General features: G+C 43.0%; 1 protein-coding gene across 1 annotated transcript in view; it reads right to left on the bottom strand.

Annotated features, from left to right (window-relative positions):
- The window catches only part of VAT1L (vesicle amine transport 1 like), a 79942-nt gene that overhangs the window by 38033 nt on the left and 19442 nt on the right, over positions 1-22467 (bottom strand). Inside the window, exons 3-7 of the mRNA XM_072980439.2 lie at positions 21548-21763; positions 10909-11051; positions 4117-4220; positions 890-945; positions 341-535 (exon numbers count right to left, since the gene is read on the bottom strand). Of these exons, the coding sequence (XP_072836540.1) occupies positions 341-535; positions 890-945; positions 4117-4220; positions 10909-11051; positions 21548-21763 (714 nt within the window). The remainder of the gene's footprint in view (positions 1-340; positions 536-889; positions 946-4116; positions 4221-10908; positions 11052-21547; positions 21764-22467) is intronic.

Raw genomic sequence — 22467 nt, 5'->3', positions numbered from 1 at the left:
ATTGGTGTTGAGCTGACATACTAAATTCCTATCGATTCCATGGATCTACCCTGCTTGAGACTCACATTTGAACATAGGTTTAAAAACCTTCAATCAGCAATGTACAAACAAGAAAGTGAGGGAGCTAGCAAACAAACAAAAGCCCAACACATTGTCAAGCAAATAACGAGGAGCAAAACAACAACAACAACAACAACAACAACAACAACAACAACAACAACAACAACAACAACAACAACAACAACAACAATAATAATAATAATAATAATAATAATAATAATAATAATAATAATAATAATAATAATAATAATAATAATAATAATAATAATGATTCGCTTACCTCTTCCAGTGCCCACAGCGAATCAACCAGCGGCTTGATCTTCTTCTCGTTGTACAGTGTTATGAGTTTGTCCATTACGTTTCTTATCAAGCCACTCCGGCCTTGTTTGAAAAGCAGATTCAAAAGAGAAAATCCTGCCATGACCTTGTTTTCTTCATATAGCTTGATGGGGTTCACTTTTTCCACTTGCCACCACTAGAGTCAAACATGTAGCAGCAAGGTTAGAATCCAGCTAAAGGTAGGTTGGTTTTGAAAACCCCCAACTCCAAAAACAGCAATTCAGGGGCCTAAATGAGGTTACATATATAATGTGAATGACTCTGAAAAATATCAGGTGCAAGGGGCCTAGGCTGAAATTATAGTCCAGCTGTGTACTGTTTATCCCCCATTCCCCACATCTGCAAAAGAGTCCCTTCATCACTAAAAGAGCAAGGGGGGGAAAAAGACAGAGTGACTGGCAGACATACAGATGGCCTGAGTGACTGATACATCACAGGATCCATTTAAAATAAGCTCTGTCTCACAGAGCCAAAGAGGTCTTCTGCTTACCGATTTTGCAAAGCTGAAGAAACTTTTGGTCTCCCCAGTAACCATGTTTGATGAGCCTGGAAGGGAAAAAAAAAGGGCAGAGAAAGAGAATTCATGAACATAGAAAGTGCTCCATGAAAACCAGCTCCCAGCCCACAAATGTTGGTGTCCTTCATCAAAATCGCAAAATAACATCCCCATTCGCCCCCAAACCCCTTTTCAAAGCACCAAGGGTGGAATAACACATGCCTTTTTGTGCTATTTCTCCTCCGTTTCCAAATTCAAAAACGCCACTGTCCTGCCAGTTATGGAAGAAGAGTAATGGGTAGTTCAGCTTTCTCTCTGAATGCCTTCCAATGACGTCTAGCCCCCTAAAAGAGGGATGATTAAAATGTGGTTCTCACCCCATCATCATGGGCTATGCTGTCCACCATTGGCTGCCACGGATGCCATACCGGGCTGCTGAAAATCATTGTGGATGCTGCTGGAGGTAAAACAAAACCACCCTTTCTCAGTTCCTTCCTTTGCCCCCCTAAGAGAAGGGAAGGAAACAGTCGGCCTCCGATCGTGACAGTGCTTGGCAGTCCATAGGGGCAGCTGGGTGCTCTTTGGTTCTACAAAGAACCACTGCTGAATTTTGGGGGCAAAGCTGTCTGGCCCTCAGTAGGTTCAGAGTGAGGAGTCACCTTCTCCCAGATGTTCTTCTAACTCCTCTAACCACCTTAACCTCATGTCCTTAAGAACAGCATTTCTCTGTTTATTTGGGACATTAGGTTAACGTGGGACAAGAGCTATTTTTTATTTTTTTAAAAAACATCTCTTGGGCCAGGAGAAAATACAGTGAAGAGTCGAAATGTGTTCCATCTTCAGATTATTGATGATCAACCTTATGGAGAGGAAAGTAAGTTTATTCTCTGCGGCTCATCTGGATACAACCCAAACCAACTCTCTTGTTGCTTTGTAGGATGTGGACCTAAAACAAAGGAAAGGGGACTTAAAGGTCAACAGTAGGAAGAATGTCCTTGTGGTATAAACTGTTTCACAGTGGAATAGGATGCCGTGGAACAGACTGCCTAAAGGAGAGCATGGATAAACTAGACCTAGTTTGGAATATTTTACACGCGCGCACACACACACACACACACACACACACAGAGAGAGAGAGAGAGAGAAACAGAGAGAGAGAATTGTGTTGCTAGAAGGGAAGGGAGCCAGCTAGACCAGCGATGGTGAACCCATAACACGCATGCCACAGCTGGCACGCAGAGCCCTCTCTGTGGGTGCACGAGCCATAAGTCACCATCAAAAAATACTTACCTGGCCTCTGATCCTGGATTTTGGGAAGAACTCTTGGGAAGGGAGAGACAGCTAAGATGCCAGAAACACACCCACCCACCCCAGATGTCAGTCATGGAAACACCCGGCTCCTGCCACCTGCACCTTTAAGGATTGCAGTCTGAGGGAGAGCGGGGAGTATCCTGAGCAGAGGCTGGAGGTCATGAGGCCAGAGGAGTGGGACTCTTCGGGGCGGTCATGGTTGGCTTTGTGTTGCAGTTTGGGCCCTCGGGCTCACAAAGGTTCACCATCACTGAGCTAGAACACCGCGTCTCACAATTTTCTAGGGAGACCATCTTGGCATCTGGAGAGCAGCCTCCTCAGAGGCCTTTTGGCTGCCAGTTTCCAGCGACTGCTGGGTGACAGGACTCTAATTACCCGCAAAAGGAGAAAGGGCACTTTCTGTCAAAAGTAATCTCGAGAGAAAGAAATGGGTCATTGGTGGGTGAGCTCTCTGGTTGGCACCCTCTAAAACTGAAAAGCCTTTCCCAAGGCTCTTTTCAGTGATGTTTAGAACTAGGGGTGGGGGTAGGGGTGGGGGAGTTCTTCCTTTCCTGCCAAGATCATCCTTTGTCGAGAAGGAAAGAATTGGGTTGACAGCCCAAATTCCTGCGCTGCCCCCTTGGCAAGGCGTAGTGCTTTTCCTTCCTTGCCAAAAAGATCGTTTGTGAAACGGGGAAAGTGAAATCCTTGGGAAAGAAAGTTCTTGGGTGAGAAAAAAAGGAGGGGGCAAAGCAGAGATGGGGAATGTTTGCTCTTTGGGGCTCCAGCTCCTTAAAAACATGGCCAAGGAGGGTAGCACTGCGAACCAGCTCATTCTGGTCCAGTGGGCCACCCTTCGAACAAACAGATGTTCAGTGCTTCCCAAACCACCTCCTTCAGTGGTGGTAACACCTTGGCCGCACCTCAGCTTTCCTGCCCCGCCTCCTCTGGGCACTGCCTCTGAGTGGGCACCTCCCAGAGGAGGCAGAGCTGTGGAGCACGAAATGCCCATTTGTCCAAAAGATGAACCAGCACAAATATGGGAAGCTCGTGCCCATCTCTAGTGTCACACAGAGCAGAGCTAGTGAATCACTAGGATTTACACAGGTGTTGATTCACCACCTAGTAACTGATTCCATTGGTCCACTTTAAACTAAAACTAAGGGTGCAATCAGATGCCACTCTGTCCCACATTTTGGTCTGCTTTGGGGACAAGCTGTTTCACTCCTTTTTCCAGTGACCACACAACACCCAGGCAATTGTGAACCAGCCTGTCCCTTATCCATGCCTACCTACACGTTTTTGACTCCCTATCAGGGGCTCCTGCTTTGCTTTGCTTTGGTGCAGGTAGAATCACTCTGTTTGAGTTATCTTCTGGTGTGGTGTTCGCTGAGATGGAACCAAAGCGGCTGTCTGGCTATCCCTTTGCTTAAGCCGATTGACCATCTAACTAGTTATTAGGAAATAGAAAACTTCCTCCTGTTCCCCCGCAAAAAGGAAGGGAAAAAGGATGTGAAAGTGGTGTTTTCATTTTTAAAATCCCTCATCTCTAGTGCCAGATTGGTTGATCAGCATGTCAAATTCAATGCTATGCCACAACAAAATAATTTGCAGCTGTTTCACACTCCCCTAAAGAGGGGAAAAAGAAAAGGAGAGGACAAGGAGTTTTTGTTAGTCTTTTTCTTGTTTTAAAGTGAGGAGCAGGTAAATAGGACTGCTTGATGTGCCATGTGGTTTCCTGCCCCCAAACCACGCGATCCTTGCATGTGGATTTGGGATCAACCCAAATGGCCTACCATACCTCAAAGTGATCAGCATTTCTGAATGATCATCCATTTTTCTATATGGCCCTTCATCACAGATCAATGCCAATGATCACATAATGGGTTGGCTACCATGCGGCGATGATTGATTTTTTTTTTTTTACTCACCATATAAAATATAAGTCCCAAGGGGTTTCAGAAGGCTGAGGCCTTTGCCTGTATTTTCTCCACAAAGACAATCCAGGACAATGTCTACACCATCTGGGGAGATCCTGAAAAAAAAACAGGACCCAAAGAGAAATTATTGCAAGAGGTTTGTCATCTTTAATTTCGCTAATTCCAAAGGAGTTAGAAGAGGAAGTTGAAATAAAGGAAACAAAACCAAAATACAGATGGGAACTAGTTGGTGGTTTGAATACTTCAGCCGAAACCTATGGACTGATTTGAATATATTCAGGGTCTTGTGAGAGTTCAACATGTCTCTGGCACATGCAACAAGAACTGGCTTATGTATATGTATCATAGTTCCTTACGACGATCATTCCTTCTCCAACTTATTTGGACACATCGTCATTGTGGCACCTAAATATTTGATGACCTCCCTATGAAAGTTTGACTGCAATCGCTCAAAACCAGTTAAAATGGTATTTTGAGTGGCCATTTTTTCTCCTTTTATTGTGTTCAGGGTTGCCCCTGTTATTAGGTGGATTGAGGGGATGGCTGTTGGAGGCAGAGATGTACGTGTCTGTCTAGCTCTGCTGGAGATGCTGCTTTTGCAAAAACTGACACCGACCATGCAGGAGAAGGAGATGGCTTTGCAATGGAAAGGGGAAGAGGAGAAGGAGAACATTTAGATGATGTTGGCAAGTGGTGGATGGTGGAGCTTTGTCTCCATAAAGAGAAAAAGGAGGAGAAGAAAAGGAAGAATGTAGCCACACACAAGCCTTACGCCCTTGGATACATCCTAGTTCTTCAGTGCCAATGCGATTTTCACATATGCTGAGGTCTAAGCATTATGGACCACTTGAAGGCCAGAAGTGAATGAAGAAAGCTCTGGACAATGGGCTTCTGATGGGAAGCCTCCACTGTTCTCCTCTTCGTTCTTCTTCTTCCGGGGTGGATGGAGAACCATCACATCCACTTCCTGCTGCTCTCATTGCCCACCTTCTCCAATTATTCCTCCACCCATACTGTCTATTGCCAAGCTGCTCTCTTCTTGTATGGAGGTGGCAATTCTTACTGCTGTCGCTGCCGCCTTTTCTTTCTCCTCGTTCTCTTTGTCTTTAGTTCTCTTCCTGTCCCCATTCTTCTTCTCACCCAAGGAATGCAGGGTACCCCTTGACTGTTCTCCACCCACTCACTGCTCCTGCCACACATCCCCTCGTTTCCCCTGCCTTTTCCATCTCCCTCCCTCTTTTGCTGTGCACCCCCTTCTGCCACGTGACTACTGCTGCAATATCTTCCATGGTAGGAAGGGATGCCACCACCTCCATCCGGACAGTGATGCCTGATGTCAGGAGCATTCTGCAAGTGGAAGGGCAGTTTGATCGGAGGTTTTGGGGTAGCCCCTTGATTCCTACCCCATGAAAGAACACAAGCCATCACCAATTGTACTAGTTGCCTTTTTCTGTTACTGGTTAAAACCTAGTGGTAACTTGCAACTGGAGTAGGCCCATTGAATCAGTGGAACTTATGGAGGACTTGACTCACCACAGCCCCATCGATTCAGTATTCTACTCTAGTTGCAGCTTACTACTGGATTTTGGTCACTGTGTTTTGTATGTTTGTATTGTTTCATGCTTGTTTACACAGTTACTCATTAGCATGCATGCAGCCTGGGCTCAGATGTATCATTAACTTAACCAGCTGTGTTTTTGCTTATTGTTTCGTATATATTTATGCACCCACAAGGAGAAATGGCAGCTTGAAAATGTAGCAGTAGCGGTAGTTCATTAGCCATGCTTGCAATCTATGGCTCAGACATACCATTAGCATTTGACTAGCGAATAGGGTTGTATGTGTGATGAGATAAGGATGAAAAGAATGGAATGAAAAGAATTCAAATCCAAATGAGTTAGGGTTGGATAAGGGGGGTGATGAAGAAGACATGCTGTGTCATCAGCTGCAGGCGTTTTAGGGAGGGCATCCTATCTCAGTGTGAAAAATAGGATGACCATGTATCCTTCTTCATAGACTTCAGAGTAGATAATTCTCTATTCTGAAAGACTATCAAGAGTCCTTGTTTTGAAGGCATCTCCTTTTAGAAGATATGTCTAGTTCAAGTATACAGAGAACCAAAACAAGGGACAGAAAGGGAGTATATGAATGCTGCTATTAATGATTAGCATTTTTGGACTATAAGTCCCAGAATCCCCTGCCCAGTATGGCCAGTCACCAAGCTGACTGAAAGATTCTGGGAGATATAGTTTGGAAGAGCAACATGCCTCCATGCTTTTACCAAAATAATCTCCTTCTCAATCTACTGGCCAAGCAGGTAAGCATACAGGTCTTTGACGTCCTTGGTGTACAATATATTCCATTTCTGCTTACGGTAAAATGTAATTATTTCTAAATACACTAAACGTATGTCATTTTTGTTGTTGTTGTCATTATGTGTTGTTCAGCTACTCTGGAGTTAGGGCAGCCTTTCCAAAGGATGTGAGATATTTAAGGGATGGGTGACCAATGCATGAGCAGGATTTGAAGACAGGTCTCCAGAGTTTGAGTCCAACACTTTGTCTACTATATCACACTGGCTGCCGTGTGTTAATTAGTACACCCAAATATTATACTTTTTAAAATGCAACCCCCTTATTCACGGGGGAAATTGTAGCTGAAGAAATAAACTTGCCACAGCTTGTTCATCCTATTCTAATTCTTTATAGCAATCGAACCTGTGACCTCCCAGCCTTAGACCAGATTTTGACTGCACTCCGTTATTCACATCACTAACCACAGCAATTATAAAAAGCAAATAACAAAAACACACCCAAACACTTTTTTTAATGGTCCTGTTTAATTAAACAATTATGAAAATCATTGGTGCAGTTATTATGGATAATTGTCCTCCGGGGAGACTGGGAGGCATAAGATTTGGTGAACAAGTTCTAAACTGTGTGAGCGGCATTTAATCTCAAAGCAATGGTATTGTCTGGAATTGGCTAAGAGCCCTTACAGTCACGACACAGGTCCAGCTTTGCAGCCTAGACGATTTTACCCCTCCCTGTACAGTGCCCAGAGTGGCCTTGGTAGGCAGATGGGCAACATAAAAATCAATCAAACAAACAAACACATTTTTCAGAAACCATTTCTTTACAGATGCATGAAGGCGAATTATGCAGAGCATCACCATAAAATGCATATTGCTCTTTATTATCAAGACATGCCAAGGCAATAATATGGTGGAGGGAGGGCAAGGTTTACAATAAGTGTCTACATTTCTGGACCTCCAAAAGGATACCTATGTGTGTGTGTGTTTAGTCGTTTAGTCGTGTCCGACTCTTCGTGACCCCATGGACCAGAGCACGCCAGGCCCTCCTGTCTTCTACTGCCTCCCGGAGTTGTGTCAGGTTCATGTTGGTTGCTTCGCAGACACTGTCCAGCCATCTCATCCTCGGTCGTCCCCTTCTCCTCTTGCCATCACACTTTCCCAACATCAGGGTTTTTTCCAGGGAGTCTTTTCTTCTCATTAGATGGCCAAAGTACTGGAGCCTCAGCTTCAGGATCTGTCCTTCCAGTGAGCCGTCAGGGTTGATTTCCTTTAGAACTGATAGGTTTGTTCTCCTTGCAGTCCAGGGGATTCTCAAGAGCCTCCTCCAGCACCACAATTCAAAGGCATCAATTCTTCGGCGGTCTGCTTTCTTTATGGTCCAGCTCTCACTTCCATACATCACGACAGGAAAAACCATAGGTTTGACTATTCGGACTTTTGTTGGCAAGGTGATGTCTCTGCTTTTCAAGATGCTGTCCAGATTTGTCATCGCTTTCCTCCCAAGAAGAAGGCGCCTTTTAATTTCAGGGCTGCTGTCTCCATCTGCAGTGATCATGGAGCCCAGGAAGATAAAATCTGACACTGCCTCCATATCTTCCCCTTCTATTTCCCAGGAGGTGATGGGACCAGTGGCCATGATCTTAGTTTTTTTGATGTTGAGTTTCAGACCGTTTTTTGCACTCTCCTCTTTCACTCTCATTACAAGGTTCTTTAATTCCTCCTCACTTTCTGCCATCAGAGTGGTATCATCTGCATATCGGAGGTTGTTGATATTTCTTCCGGCAATCTTAATTCCGGCTTGGGTTTCTTCCAGTCCAGCCTTCCGCATGATGTATTCTGCATATAAGTTAAATAAGCTGGGGGACAATATACAGCCTTGCCGTACTCCTTTCCCAATTTTGAACCACTCAGTTGTTCCATGATCAGTTCTCACTGTTGCTTCCTGTCCCACATATAGGTTTCTCAGGAGACAGATAAAGTGGTCAGGCACTCCCATTTCTTTAAGAACTTGCCATAGTTTGCTGTGGTCCACACAGTCAAAGGCTTTCGCATAGTCAATGAAGCAGAAGTAGATATTTTTCTGGAACTCTCTGGCTTTCTCCATAATCCAGCGCAAGTTAGCAATTTGGTCTCGAGTTCCTCTGCCTCTTCGGAATCCAGCTTGTACTTCTGGAAGTTCTCGGTCCACATACTGCTGAAGCCTACCTTGTAGGATTTTGAGCATAACCTTGCTAGCGTGCGAAATGAGTGCAATTGTACGGTAGTTGAAGCATTCTTTGGCACTGCCTTTCTTTGGGATTGGGATGTAGACTGATCTTTTCCAATCCTCTGGCCACTGTTGAGTTTTCCAAACTTGCTGGCATATTGAATGTAGCACCTTAACAGCATCATCTTTCAAGATTTTAAATAGTTCAACTGGAATGCCATCACCTCCACTGGCCTTGTTGTTAGCCAGGCTTTCTAAGGCCCACTTGACTTCGCTCTCCAGGATGTCTGGCTCAAGGTCAGCAACTACATTGTCTGGGTTGTCCGGGATATCCACATCTTTCTGATATAATTCCTAAGGATACCTATAGAGCCCAGAAAACTTGTCCCAAAGAGCAAATCCTATTTTGGAAGCTCAGTAAAGAGAATTGTGAGAACAATTTCCCTGGCTGTTTTAGGGAGAGATAAAAGGGCCCCTTGCATAATTACGTTGTAAAGTCCTATGGGGTAGTATAGAAGTTGAATCAATCGGTCAAACAATCAATAAAAAAATTAGAGGTGGAAAATCTTACATGGTACAACTAGAATGCAGAAACCCACTGGTTTATCCCAATGGCAGATTCACCGTCCACCTTTATCTGAATGTCCTCCTTGACCTGGGTTTGCTTCTCCCCCTTCCTGTTGCTTTGATGTGAAGGATCTCCCCCCCCCACTACAAATGGGAAGGAAATGATAGTGGGCAGATTGAGGGTCCTCCATCAGCCTGCTCTGTCCTCCATTTGTTTCTGTCATCGTCGTTGTCAGGGCGCTAAAGTCCTGTTGGGCCCTACTACCGTCACCGCAGTAATGCACCTCCTGGATTCTATGTGGTCTTGGGCCCATTTTTCTTGTGCCCAGATCTCACCAGGGAGGAAAAATCTGCCATCATTTTAAAATAACTGGATCGCAGCTCTAAGAGGGCATGGCTGTCTTTTAAAACAAGACTTCACTCTGTATCTTGTTGTGTGTATGTGTTTCATCTATTATGTTATAAAAGCATACCGAACAGTGCAATCTGACCAGTTGTACCTGGAGTAATGGTCAGGCCGTCCATTGAAGTCAAGGTCTTATGGTCCAAACAGCAACCATTTCTCATCCTTGATTGGAGTGGGGAGGTGATCTTTAGGCCTAGAAATGTAGCCAATGGATTTCTGATTCTTCCCTGTCCCTTCCCTGCCATATTCCCCTCTAGCACTGTTTGAGTCTTGTAGATTGGTCAAGTTTTGAGGTCATGGAAACGGGGATGAGCACCACCCCCTAGAGATGGACAGAAAGGTTACAAGCGAAAGCTAATCAAAGCACCTATAAATAACTTGTACTTCTTGGCAAATTGCTTTGGCCAGAGGCGGGGGAAAAATAAGATGATGTCTTTCATTGAGGTTGCTTCTATTGAGCCAGAGAAGTGTTCCAAAAATTCAATTCACATCTATTAAAAGGGAAGTTAGGTGCAGAAAAACAGATATGAGCTCAGATTTCTCCCTGTGGCTTTCATGGCAAAAAACCCGAATAGTGGATATTCTTTGTGTCAAAACTGTTTTCGACCACAGGTGTAAGGTATAAAGAGGTTCCTCTCTTTGTTGCAAGATCACACAGCAACATTGGAGCTGTTCTTTGGCCATGCATTCCTCCCGCTGCTTCTGAGGTCAAGCAAAGCACCAATTACTTATTTCACTACCTGGACATTGGTTTGGAATGATGTGTGTTGTACTTCAGCATATCTGGAGGGGTAACATATCTGGGGAAGGCTGCACTAGGAAAGGTGAAGTCTTGAGCTGGACAAAAGCTAACTCCAAAAACACCAACTCAACAATCATCAGCAAGCCATTACTTGTATAAACCCATATACCTATAATTATATACTAACCATCTATCATCATCATTATTAACACTGTGTACCAGCAAGTCAATTCTGATTTATGGTAACCCTTTTCAGAGTTTCCCATTTAGAGGATATGCAGAAGTGGTTTACCAGTCCCTTCTTCTACGGGTGCCCTGGAACTGTGCAGTTTGGTCAAATCTACCTAGGCTGCCTCCTCTACCAGAAGGAAAAGTAGGGAATCAAAGTGCCAACGTCTGGCTCTGTAGCCAGAACCTAAACCACTGAACTATCCAGCTAGCTAACTATACATAACAGGAGAATAAAAACTGACCTGGAAAACATTTTTGTACTCCCATGCTAGCTTTCACAGTTACTATCAGCAAGTGAGATATAAACAATTACTTACTTTTTAACTTCTTGGACATAATCTGCATTCCGATCAAAGAGGTGAGTTACAGAATCTTTGATTGCTTCGTGCTTGAAGGAAGAAGCTGTTCCAAAGACAGTAACATTGGGGATGGTTGAGCAGAGCTGAGCAACAGCTTGTCCCTGCAAAGGCATCCAAACATTAGATAGATCAAGCCTATCACCTAGTTGTTAGTTCATTCATCATCTAACCCAGGAGTTGGACCGCTTCTGCCCTTGTGGATGTTGTTGCGCTACAACTCCCACCATTGCCTATGCTGACTGGGGCTGATGGGGGTTGCAGCCCAACAACATCCAGCCACTCTTGCATTAGCCAGCAAAAATGCCTGCAGAAAGAGAAAGATCAGCATCTGCTCCGCCTGTTGACTTTTTGGAAACTGACATAATCATCTACCCTCCGGGAAGGATCCTAGCGAACCGGTTCTATGTTTCTACTGTTTACTGTCATGCTCAAAAATGTATGATGCTGAAACTACTTCTAAGCCAGCTTGGGATAATTTATATCCTCAGAAATGGACGTGGAAATTAATTGAAGTATTCAAAGAAGAGTAGAAAGCACACAGAGAGCACACAACCTTCCACAGTCTGCCAGAGGTGGAAGGTGGTGGACTACAACTCTCATAATTCAAATTAACATAGCTTGTGGGGTTAATGGGTAGTGGAAGTTTAATACATCTAGAAAAAGGTTGGGGAAACTGCATTAAGTTGCTTCTAGCTGTTTCCCCCCCCAACCCTGTAAATCAACAGCAGCAAAATCTCTTTTACTGCCAGTATAGCAGAGTGTGAGCAACCCTTCATAGTCTAGGAACAGCACAAATACAATACAGAAGGGGAAAAGCTGAATGGTTGCTTCCGCAGAGAAAAATGTCTTGAATTACATTTATCTAATTACGTATTCCTCTTCACCTATTCAGTTTTCTTTCTTTCTTTCTAAGGGATGACATGCAGCCCGTATTTTCTAAAACTATTTCAAAGGAGGAGGGGAAAGTAGTAGCAACTAATGCAAAAGAGAAATAAATCTTAGAATGAGGTTTAGCCTTGGATTGGGTAGCTTTGGCAGGAAGCCCTTTTTCATCCAGTGGAAATGAATTGGTCTTACACAGCAAGAGTCTGATCAAATTATCCATGCAGATTTTTGGAACTGTGAAGACAGTTAGGCTAAATCCTGAGCAGAATCAGGCACAGTCAAACTGATTAGGATCAAGCCTGAAACAGACTGATGTGGCATGAAGTAGGTCCAAAGAGAAACAAATCAATTCGGATAACTTTAATTTAGCAATTCAGACACTTAAAAGAAAGTGTAGTAGTCTGTCTCCAAAATTTTGCAAAACAGCACCATTTAAGGAAAATGCCAGGGTGGTATGATCGAGAAGGGACGACGGGATTTGGACTTTGCCCATTGGCTGCTGTAGTTGCTATCTTGGACAAGAATTTCATCAGCACTTTCCAGTCATTCTGCTTGCAGAGAAGATTGTGTGATGCAAATAATGTATTCTCTTAGGCAGCTTCCCACCCCCGCTTTCCTCTAGCTGTTAGTAGTGGATTATTCAAAAAGCGATGGTGAATGTTCTGGCAGTGTTTAATTGTCTTCATTAGTCAGAATCCATCTCTTCACTTCTGAACATTTTCTCTTCGTAATTTGAATAGCAAAGTCTAATCTCTCTCTTGGCCTTCCTTGTTGATTTGTTGATTTGAGTAGCAACCTCTTTATTGTGTGTGAATCTCAATTTGTTGGTTAGTTATCCCTCATTATTCCTCCTCCCACACCATCTCTAGCTTTCAGTCTGGGCTGGGCAAGGATCTCAGCAGCACTCTTTGAATGCAGCTTTTGAAAGAATGTTGTCACCGTTTGATGCTAGTTTTGTGTTTAGCATCATTCCCCCCCCCTTCTTCCACATTGAATATCAATCCTCTATTCTTAGTTCTTTCCAAAACTGGATTCATTTTTCAACACACTATACACTGATTTATTTGAATGAGTTCATGTGGTGACTATGTGCTTAAATATCATTTTTTATCAGGCAGTAGCACTTCCCTTAATGTCTTATACTCTCTTTCCCATACATTCGGCCCCAGTTTTTTAGGCTTCACTCTGTATTGCTTTGTGTATTTGCTCTGCCTTCACTGACTAAGTCTTTGTGTACTAGCACCATACATAACTCATGTGCACTACTATAGTGAAGAAACCAAGCATGCATATTAGCAAATTTTAAGAAAGCCATATTTAAAAATGTATAGCACAAAACTGCCTGGACTTATCTTCATGAAACTTGTCAGTAACCATAAACTCACTCCGTTTCTATGAATTTATGCAGGGGGGAAAAACCACTTATGGGAATTTTTTTAAAAAAATATGTGTAACACCAAGTTCTCAGGCCTATTTGTCTGGAGTTTTTCAAGGGAAATAAATGTTTGGATTTCTAAATTTCAGTTAAGCTTCTGATCTGAAGCAGATCAGATTACTCTGAACCAGTCCAGTGAAGCCAGTCCTAAATCCAAATTACTAAATCCAGGTCCTGAGCCAAATCAGGGGCTCCTTGCACAAACCTAGTATAAACATTCCTACAGAAATACAATTTTTCATGAACGTAGGTAGACATGAGAGTGATCGTTGATGCCTGGTTTACACAGATATAGCAGGCCATTCTGACGACAATGGTACTTGTCACACGATGGCTGCTCCCTTTTAAAAAAAGAAATAATCTAATCAGAAGACCTCTGTGTTTAGGGCTTGGACAAAGTTCCTGGGAAAAAGAACTTATTATATTCCTGGTTGCTTTGCCTTCCAAGCTGGCCATGATGACCTTTATTGCTGAAGGTAGTTGGAGCAGCCATGTTATTGTACACATTGGGCTGTACACAGCTTAGCTAATCGTAGCTTCTCCAAGCTGTTTCCTAAGGCCAGTTTAATTGGTTACCAAATCTTCTTGTCTCCCAGAGGTGTTAATAGATCATTTCCCCAACAGCATGTCAATAGCATATGTCAAGAGATTCTCGGGATTTCCAGTGTGGAGAAGATGATTTTTTACTTTCCTGCCCTGTTTCTATCAACAGTGAGGAACTAGTTAAATGTAAAAGGGTGGTCATTGTGCTCCAGCACCATGAACATGGCTGAATACATTGGTATTCAAAGCCAGATTTTTAAAAGCTAAACCTTCAAATCCTTCTGCTCTGGGAAGATGAAGTCTGCCAGGCTTGATTTGTCCTGCATTCAGAGTTAACATGTCAGCATCAGTTAATGAAAACAGTTACAGATTTTTGAAAATCCCTACAAAGGAAGGAACCCAGTCCAGTTTTCACCTGTTCTGAGGAGAGGGCAGAGCTCAATAGGAAACCACTTGCTTGTTAATACTCGGGGACCTTAATTCAACCCATGGCTTCTTCAGTTAGATTTTTTTAAAAGTCACGGAGGTTCTCTCTTCCTGAGAACCTAAAGAGCTTCCGAAAAGCATGACTGGAGTAAATGAACCAACACCTTCATCTGCTTCTGATGTTTTGTCCAATCTATATGACTATTAGACTCCCCAAGCAGCACGGCCATTGGCCACAGTGGAAGAGGGCATTAGAAACTTTGTTTTGGTAACTTCCTTCCCATTAAAATCATCTTATGATCCAAGCCAATGTGTTTTTAAATGCTTCCTAGACTTGGCAAGATCAATGTCCAAGCTGCAATTTAGAGATGAAATTCCACCCCCACCCCCTCCAGACAGGTTGCTAAGACTTAGATTTGAACAGTGAAAACATTTTTGCTTTTAGGGGGATCACACCATCGCCAGAGGTTCCTCGTTAAAGAATGTACTGGTTTTTCCCATCCACAGCTTAGAGATCTACTCTGGCTCCTTTAAAGCAGCTCTTTCCAAACCCCACACTCTGCAAATACTTGAATTAAAACTCCCAGGATCCTCAGACAACATGGCCAAATGCAGCTGCCTCTTTATCTAGCAGCAGATCTGGTCTTGCATGCATGTATTCTGCGCTGTCAAGTTGGAACTGACTTTCAGTGACCCTAACAGAGCTTTCAAGGTGAGATATTTATTTAAGGAATGGTTTTACCATTTCCGCTCCCCCAGTGAGTTTTTCTGGATGAGTGGGAAATTGAACCCCATTCTTGAGAGTCCCAGTCCACCACTCTATCCATTACAGTACACTGGGAATCCTGGTCTTACTTAGAGCAGACAAATTATATAGTTTTAAGAAGACATTGGCACAGCCGTGTGAATGAAGACTGGCTTTCCATTTGGAAACGAGAAGCTTCTCAAATGCACACTGGAACCCAGTGCACTTTAAAGACTTCCGATTACGAGGCTTAGCAGGTTTACATTGGAAAAATCTTCTACATGCTCAGGGAGAGGAGCAGAATGAGCATGTGCTTCTAAGGGGGGGGGGGAGGAAAACAGCTGCTCATCCTGACCCAGTTGCTCCCACCCAACCTCTCTTTTGCGGTCCAAGCTTAAACATGGGTCATTTACTTTGTAGTCTGCATTGAGTGTCCTCTGAACTTGAAACTGGAGGTCAAATTGATGTGATGAGGAGAACAATCAATGTTTCTGCATGATGGTCAGCTTAATTTTAGCTCCTGGGGGGGAAAAGCATTTTGGTAGGGAGAAATAAAAGGATGGAGAAATCTTGTAGAACGCAGCTCTCGGTTTGAGCTCAAGCTGAACTAGATGTGATGTCAATTGCATATGATGTAATCATAATACAGTTCTCAGTGTGGTGCAGTGGACAGAGTGACAGGCTAGGACTCTAAGAGAACAGGGTTCAAATCCCCACTCCGCCGCAGAAACTCGCTGGGGGAGTGGAACTGATAAAGCCATTCCTTAAACTTCTCACTTACCTTGAAAACCCTGTCAGTGTTGCTATAAATTGGTTCCAACTTCACAGCACATAACAACAACCAGGGTACACAATTTTTTTTTTTAAAAAAAAAATCTGCTGCAACTGGAGTGGGGAAGGATGTTTTTTTTAATGGAACAATTTTCATCAGTACAGGTGTATGATTAGTTGAACCGATGAAGAAAAACCAGCCAGCACACCATCAGGCCTGGTGAGCAAACCCTTTTGACAAGACTTTTTCTTTGTCTTTTCTTTTAAACAGCTAAGGGTAAAACAAAGCTCCTTAAAATAAGTCTTTCTTTCTTTCTTTCTTTCTTTCTTTCTTTCTTTCTTTCTTTCTTTCTTTCTTTCTTTCTTTCTTTCTTTCTTTCTTTCTCTCCCTCCCTCCCTCCCTCCCTCCCTCCCTCCCTCCCTACCTACCTACCTACCTACCTACCTACCTACCTAGTCATGGGCAAGCAAAGCCTTTTCAAAAAATAGTTTCAAAGCAGCTTGCAACATTAGCAAGACTTAAAAAAAAAACAGCTTGCTGTCAGCGCTGATGCGCTAGAGCACCTAAACACCCCCCCGCAAGGCTAATCAGAGGGAGAAACAACAGGAAGAAAGCCTTTTAACAGCTTATCAAGGCAGTTCCTTTAAACTGCACGTCCTACAGACACTTCCATAGAGCTGCAAACAAATTGCAAAAAGACATTTCCTCCTGTCTCCCTGTATGACCACTTAATCTGAAAAGACCTGAATACCCCTCTTAACTTCAGTGGATGACTGAGGGCCGGTCCAGACAAGGAAGCCTGGAGTGGTCTGGTTTGTGCTGAAAAGGTTATCATATTAGGTGTGATCTCTCACTTGAGGGATCCTTCCATTCACACCAGAGATGCTTCTTTTCCCATGAGAAGGGTCCATACAATTTTTTTGATTGCTGGTTTATTTGTGTGCAACTGTACCCAGTTTACTTGCAAGCAAGTTTAGCTGGTTAACTAATTATTAAGGAGGAGGAGGTGGTGGAGGAGCAAGCTTGTGGCAGCACTATTGGTGTGAGAGGAAAATTTTGGGGAGACGAAAGGGAGGTAACCTCCCTTTTCACCACTCCTCTCCTTACCCAGGTCTGCTGTGGCTGTCCTGCTTTGTAGGGGTGGAGCCCATGGAGTTGTCTAGCCTCTTCTCTGCCTTTTCTTCCAGCTATCATTTAGCCAGTTGCGGTCCCTTTCCATTTTGTTGTTGTTAAATCGTGTAAGTTGCGTATCAAAAGAGCAATTTATCTATCTAGCATAGCGTTAGAATTGCATGCATCAGGTAGGGAAAAATTTCGTTTTAAAGAAGAAGAAAATAGATGAGGGGGTTTCTCTGTCCTCCCTTTAGACAACCCATCTATTAAGTTGCAGGTATCTCACCTCTGATAATGCCACCCACAGTGTCATCTGAGTGTGAACTAACCATCTACACAGGCTACATAATGAGATAATTAGACTGTGCTGAATTGTAACAAAAAAGAATACATGTCCAAGTGCTGTGCCACAAAAGTGTGTGACCTCTCTTAAAAGAGCAGGACGGACTGCTCTAAGTAGAAACATGTAGGGATGCCATCATTTGGCTCGAATCAAATTGTACCGTAAATTCGCATTTCCCAAACTTAATGTTTTGTTTTTGAAAAAGTAACACATATTCTAAATTCAATTAACATCGTGCAGATTTGGGACCTTAGCCCTCAGTGTGAGGGTGGGGGAACATTTTCAGCTGGATGGCCAAATTCAATTGCAACAAAATTCTCGGCAGCCACACTGAAGTGTTGGGCAGGACCAATAGTAAAATGGCAAGACCAAGCATGTGTGCAATGTGTAGCTTAAAACTCCTACTGCCAGAAACAAAAGCTAAATGGAAAGTCTTGACTAAGTTCACATTGAAAGATGGTTTTCAGCATGTGCAAAAGTTGAAAAACTCATAAATGAAATGTCATGGGGAAGGAGGCAGGGTCATCTGAAGAAAGCCTAGAGCACTGGTTCTTAACCTTAGGTTACTCAGGAGTTTTGGACTGCAACTCCCAGAAGCCTTCACCACCAGCTGTCCTGACTGGGGTTTCTGGGAGTTGCAGTTCAAAAGCATCTGAGTAACAAAGGTTAAGAACCACTGGCCTAGAGGACCAGTTTGGGACCCCAGGTTGTGAAGTTTCTCACCTGTGCCCTAGTGGATCCTTGGCACAGAAGTTACTCAAGATCCAGCACTGAATATTTAGCATCACTTAGCCTTAAAGCTACTCAGCTTTCCCTAAGAGAGATCCACTGTATGGCAGGGGAAATGCAACAATTGATCCTTCCCCCCCCCCATCTCTTCATGAAATCTGGACTAGCCCTAGGCTGTAGCTTCCTACGCTTCAGATTCCAAAGCTTCCAGATGTCAACTTAGGTACCTGGAATACTTTCAAGTAGAGGTGGGGAACCTTTGACCACCACCCCCCTGAGATGTTTTGGACTCCAACTCCAACTCTCCTTTGCCCTCAACCACGCAGCAGATGGGGACAGTAAGCAGGAATATCTGAAGGGCCAGGGGTTCCTACTCATGCTACAAAGAATGAGACTGAACTTTGCCTTGATGGAAATGAAACAGGAGTCGCTCTAGGGGCACAGGGCTCCCATTGTTTCATTGGGTGTTTCAGGAATGTTGATGACATTTAGGCATAAACAGAAGACATTTTTCCCTTTGTTCCCTTTCTCAGTTCCTTAAGCTTATTGTATGGAGAACTCCAGAAGCATCTAATCAGAAGTCATTTCCAGTGCCCCGGCTCCTGCATTATTCATAAAGAAGCTTGATGGGCCAAAACTGCATTGGCTGGTACCGCATCGTTTCTTTTAGCAGGGCTTTGAATATCTGAAGAACAAGTGCAGGAGCCTTCAGGCTAACAACTGTATGGCTATGGCACCTCATGGACTCTAGCTGCTAGCTGGACATCAACACTCAAAAGATTGATAGCCAAGAGAGGAAAGGATTGTGGATGGCTGTCCAAATAATTCTAGGAAGCCCACAAAGGCAGCCTGAAGGAACCTTTAGAAGCAGCAAGTTGCAAATAATAGAGTTACCTGAAAAGAGTTATTTATTTGGTATTGGTCTGAGATAACATTATAACTCACAAACATTATAATGGCTGAAATCCTGTTGCTTAGTGTAGTACGTTGCAGTTAGAGTAGACCCACTGAATTAGTGGGGATTTGTTGAGTCAACTCCTTCATACATCCCATTGACTCAATGGTCACATTCTAGTTGTGACTTATTAGGCTGAGTAACAAACAGGCTTTCAGCCAATGAGTAAGAATGAAGCTACATAACCACTGCAATGAGTAATTTTTCTTGTTACTTTCAAAATCGTACAATATTTTAATTGTATTCTAACTGTTTTATCTTTTTTTTTACTGTATTTAAATTGTTGTAAGCCACCAAGAGAACTTTGGGTAGTGTGGGCGGCATATAAGTTAAATAAATAAATCAAAGTTATTTTAAGGAGTCTTTTTTATTATTTTAAAGGCTTTCCCCCCCAGATTTTTTGCCTAATTATTTTTTGGATTGTACTGAGTAGTATAATTGGGTCCCAAGCCATTGAGGGCCTTAAAGGTACAGATCAGCACCCTGGAGAGGGCTTGGAAGTGAAAAGGTCTCTCTAGCAGCAGCTTCAAAAACAATGCCCTTCTGCCTAGATATTCTAGCTGCCATTCCCCCAAAGAGCCAAGATCCTTAAAACAATTACAGATCCTGGCTAGTTAACGGAACCGGAAGCAAGGAATCCAAATCTGGACATAATACTAAGCTTTCTGTAGTGGTAAATGATGCCGAGAGAGGCCCGGAAGGAAAAGATGTGAAACCGGGCCTTCTCGGCGGTGGCTCCTCGTCTCTGGAACAACCTCCCTCTGGAGATTCACGCGGCCCCTATGCTGGGCGCCTTTAAAAGTCAATTAAAAACATGGCTGTATATTCAGGGTTTCCCTCCAGCTAATATCTGATTTTTCTTTTCATTTTTCTTTTATTTATTTCTTATTCTGTCTTTGTATTGTATTTGTTATTGTATGATTTATGTAATATTTTGTGTTATTTTACTGTTCTATAGGATATTGGAAGCCACCTAGAGTGGTCTTATAAACCAGATGGGTGGGGTACAAATCAAATCAAATCAAATCAAATCAAATCAATCAATCAATCAATCAATCAATCAATCAATCAATCAATTCCTGATCACTCTAGCAGTACCTCTTTGAAGAAGCCAAGCAAGAGGAATTAGGCAACTTGTATTAGTTTTCTTGTTCATGACTAGTAATTTAGGGTTCTTAACAACTTACTGTTTTGGTTGATGGCAATCTCTGTATCAGTCTATATCTCTCTATCTAATTTGATAGACACAGTGGCCTTCTGATGTGTGGTTGAAGCTAGAAATGTCCATCAGACATTGTCCATCCAGACCACAGATCCTGCTGGTCTACAAGACATAATGTCTCCTTCCCTCTCCACTATGGCAAGGAACAGCCAAAAAGACCACGGAGTGCGTGCCCACATTTTAGCAGCACGCGCCTTGAGGCACAGTGGTTAAACTGCATTCCTGCAGTGAAGACTCTGCTCACAACCTGAGTTTGATCCAGACAGGCTCAGGTAGCTGGCTTGAGGTTGACTCAGCCTTCCATCCTTCTGGGGGGTTGGTAAATTGAGTACCCAGCAGTGTAGCCTGCATAATTAAATTATAATCTTCCTAGAGATTGCTTTAAGTCTGATGGGGGTGGTATATAACCAGCACACTTTATGATTCAATTTGTAGGTGTATTAGGTGTGGCAAGTAGAGGCCACAAAATCAGCTAAGGTTGGGGGCACACAACCTAAACCTAGTTGAGATTGCCAAGGCATTGGGGCAGGAGAAATCCATGTGTCTATCTCTAAACACATCATGCATTTAAGTCAAGGATAATATAATAATACTTAAAGCAAAGCCTTATGATGTCCCAGAATCCTATTCTGTAGCACTTTGCAGCCATTCCCCTTCCCCCCAAATTCACATTGTTTTAACATTCCACACGTAGGATTTCTGTATTAATATTCAAAAAGAATTAAACAGACCCCCCTCTGTACCGAACTGAACTGTAATAAGATTATACATTCCAGTCTTTTACTGCAGTGGCTCGGGAGGGGTCATACATCTTAAACATGATTATCTGGAGCTAAAGAGATTTTCTGCTGAGATGATTTTATCCACGTTAGGCAGGTTGCAGCCTGCACGGTCAGAATACTGGCAGACGGCGATGATGGGCCCCCTAAAACCCGCAAGCTTCTTTTCCCCAAACCTTTTCCCCAAACCTGCTAGGTTTCTCCAGGTGGGGCCCTGATGAGGCATTTTTTAAAATTATTTTTCTGTTTCTGTGTGGTTGAGCCTCACCTGTTGAATCTTCTTTGAGCACTGATCACTGTGAGGCAGCAGAGTGATCCACTGAGATGTGATTCAGACATTAATCAGGGTTGTAAAAATGGGCAAAGCTACGGCCACTGCGACTTGCAATCCGAAATCATTTCTCTTTTCGAGAAATACCGCAACTATGAATCACATGTGATTTTACTGAGAACCTCTGATTAATCACTAGGTTTATACTCATTTTTGCATATGTACACGAGAAGGCACTAGTGATTTTTTAAAAAAATCTTATCCATTGGACAAATGTACAACAGTTAAAATCAGAATGGGCTATCAGAGTCTGTACAGAATGTGAACATGTACAACCACAGGTAGACTTCCTTGTAGGGTGGAAGTGAAAGCAACTTACCACTCCGCCCCCTGCAGAGTGGACCAGCACCGACATGCCCTCTCGCAGGTTGGCGACGTCAAAGAGCATCATGTACGCAGTTACAAAGTTCATAGGAAAAGCAGCAGCTTCAGAGAAACTCATATCCTCGGGGATTTTGTACACAAATTCCACAGGCGTGCATACCACCTCTGCCCAGGCATTATAGTTGACAAAAGCCATGACGTGGTCTCCAATCTAAAAGTAATTTGGAGAGAGAACTGTTATATTTGCAGGCACCATTATCTGCAATGCGAGACAATGCACACATTTGTCTGACAGACACCAGCTGGGGACCTTCGGAGATCAGAGACTCCCAGTTTTTGGGTGCTGTAAATTTCTCTGCCTCAAGTTTAGGATCCTCCATTCACCCAGGTTTTATTTTTAATAATGAATTTTTAATGAGTAATGAAGTATTTGGTGATATGCCACATAATTCAGGGCTTAAGGAGCAAGCCACAGGAAACGCAAAACCTTGGCTTCTTCTCATATGCAGACATCCTCGCTGGTTTGCAGAAACAACACCCCCTGAGTCGGGGGACAAAATTCAGTTCAATGCTGCTTCGGTGTGCGTCAGAATTATTACTTTTTATTTTAAAGGCACGAGTATTCAGGTTGGATTCTGACTGCAAGCGTCATGTCATTGCATTTTCATATCTGCATCTGACTTTATCAATGGCTTGTGACAGGTTCTAAAATAGAAAAGCAGCACACAATAGCGTTCCAGCTGGGTGAAAGGAAAAAAAAAACTAGAAATACATATTTCAATTGTGAGGCAGGAGATAATAATTTTTTTTTTGGAAAGAGATTATTATTTCTTATATCTACCATGTCCAGTCATGCCATGCTGAAGTCCATTTGAGTAAAATTCATTCACTAATGGTATTCATAAGTTTTTATAC

The sequence above is a fragment of the Pogona vitticeps genome, chromosome 10 (genome assembly GCF_051106095.1).
Source record: "Pogona vitticeps strain Pit_001003342236 chromosome 10, PviZW2.1, whole genome shotgun sequence".
In the NCBI taxonomy this organism is placed as follows: Eukaryota; Metazoa; Chordata; class Lepidosauria; order Squamata; family Agamidae; genus Pogona; species Pogona vitticeps.
Note: the sequence above shows the minus strand (reverse complement) of the source record. Positions and strands in the feature narration are given on the sequence as shown.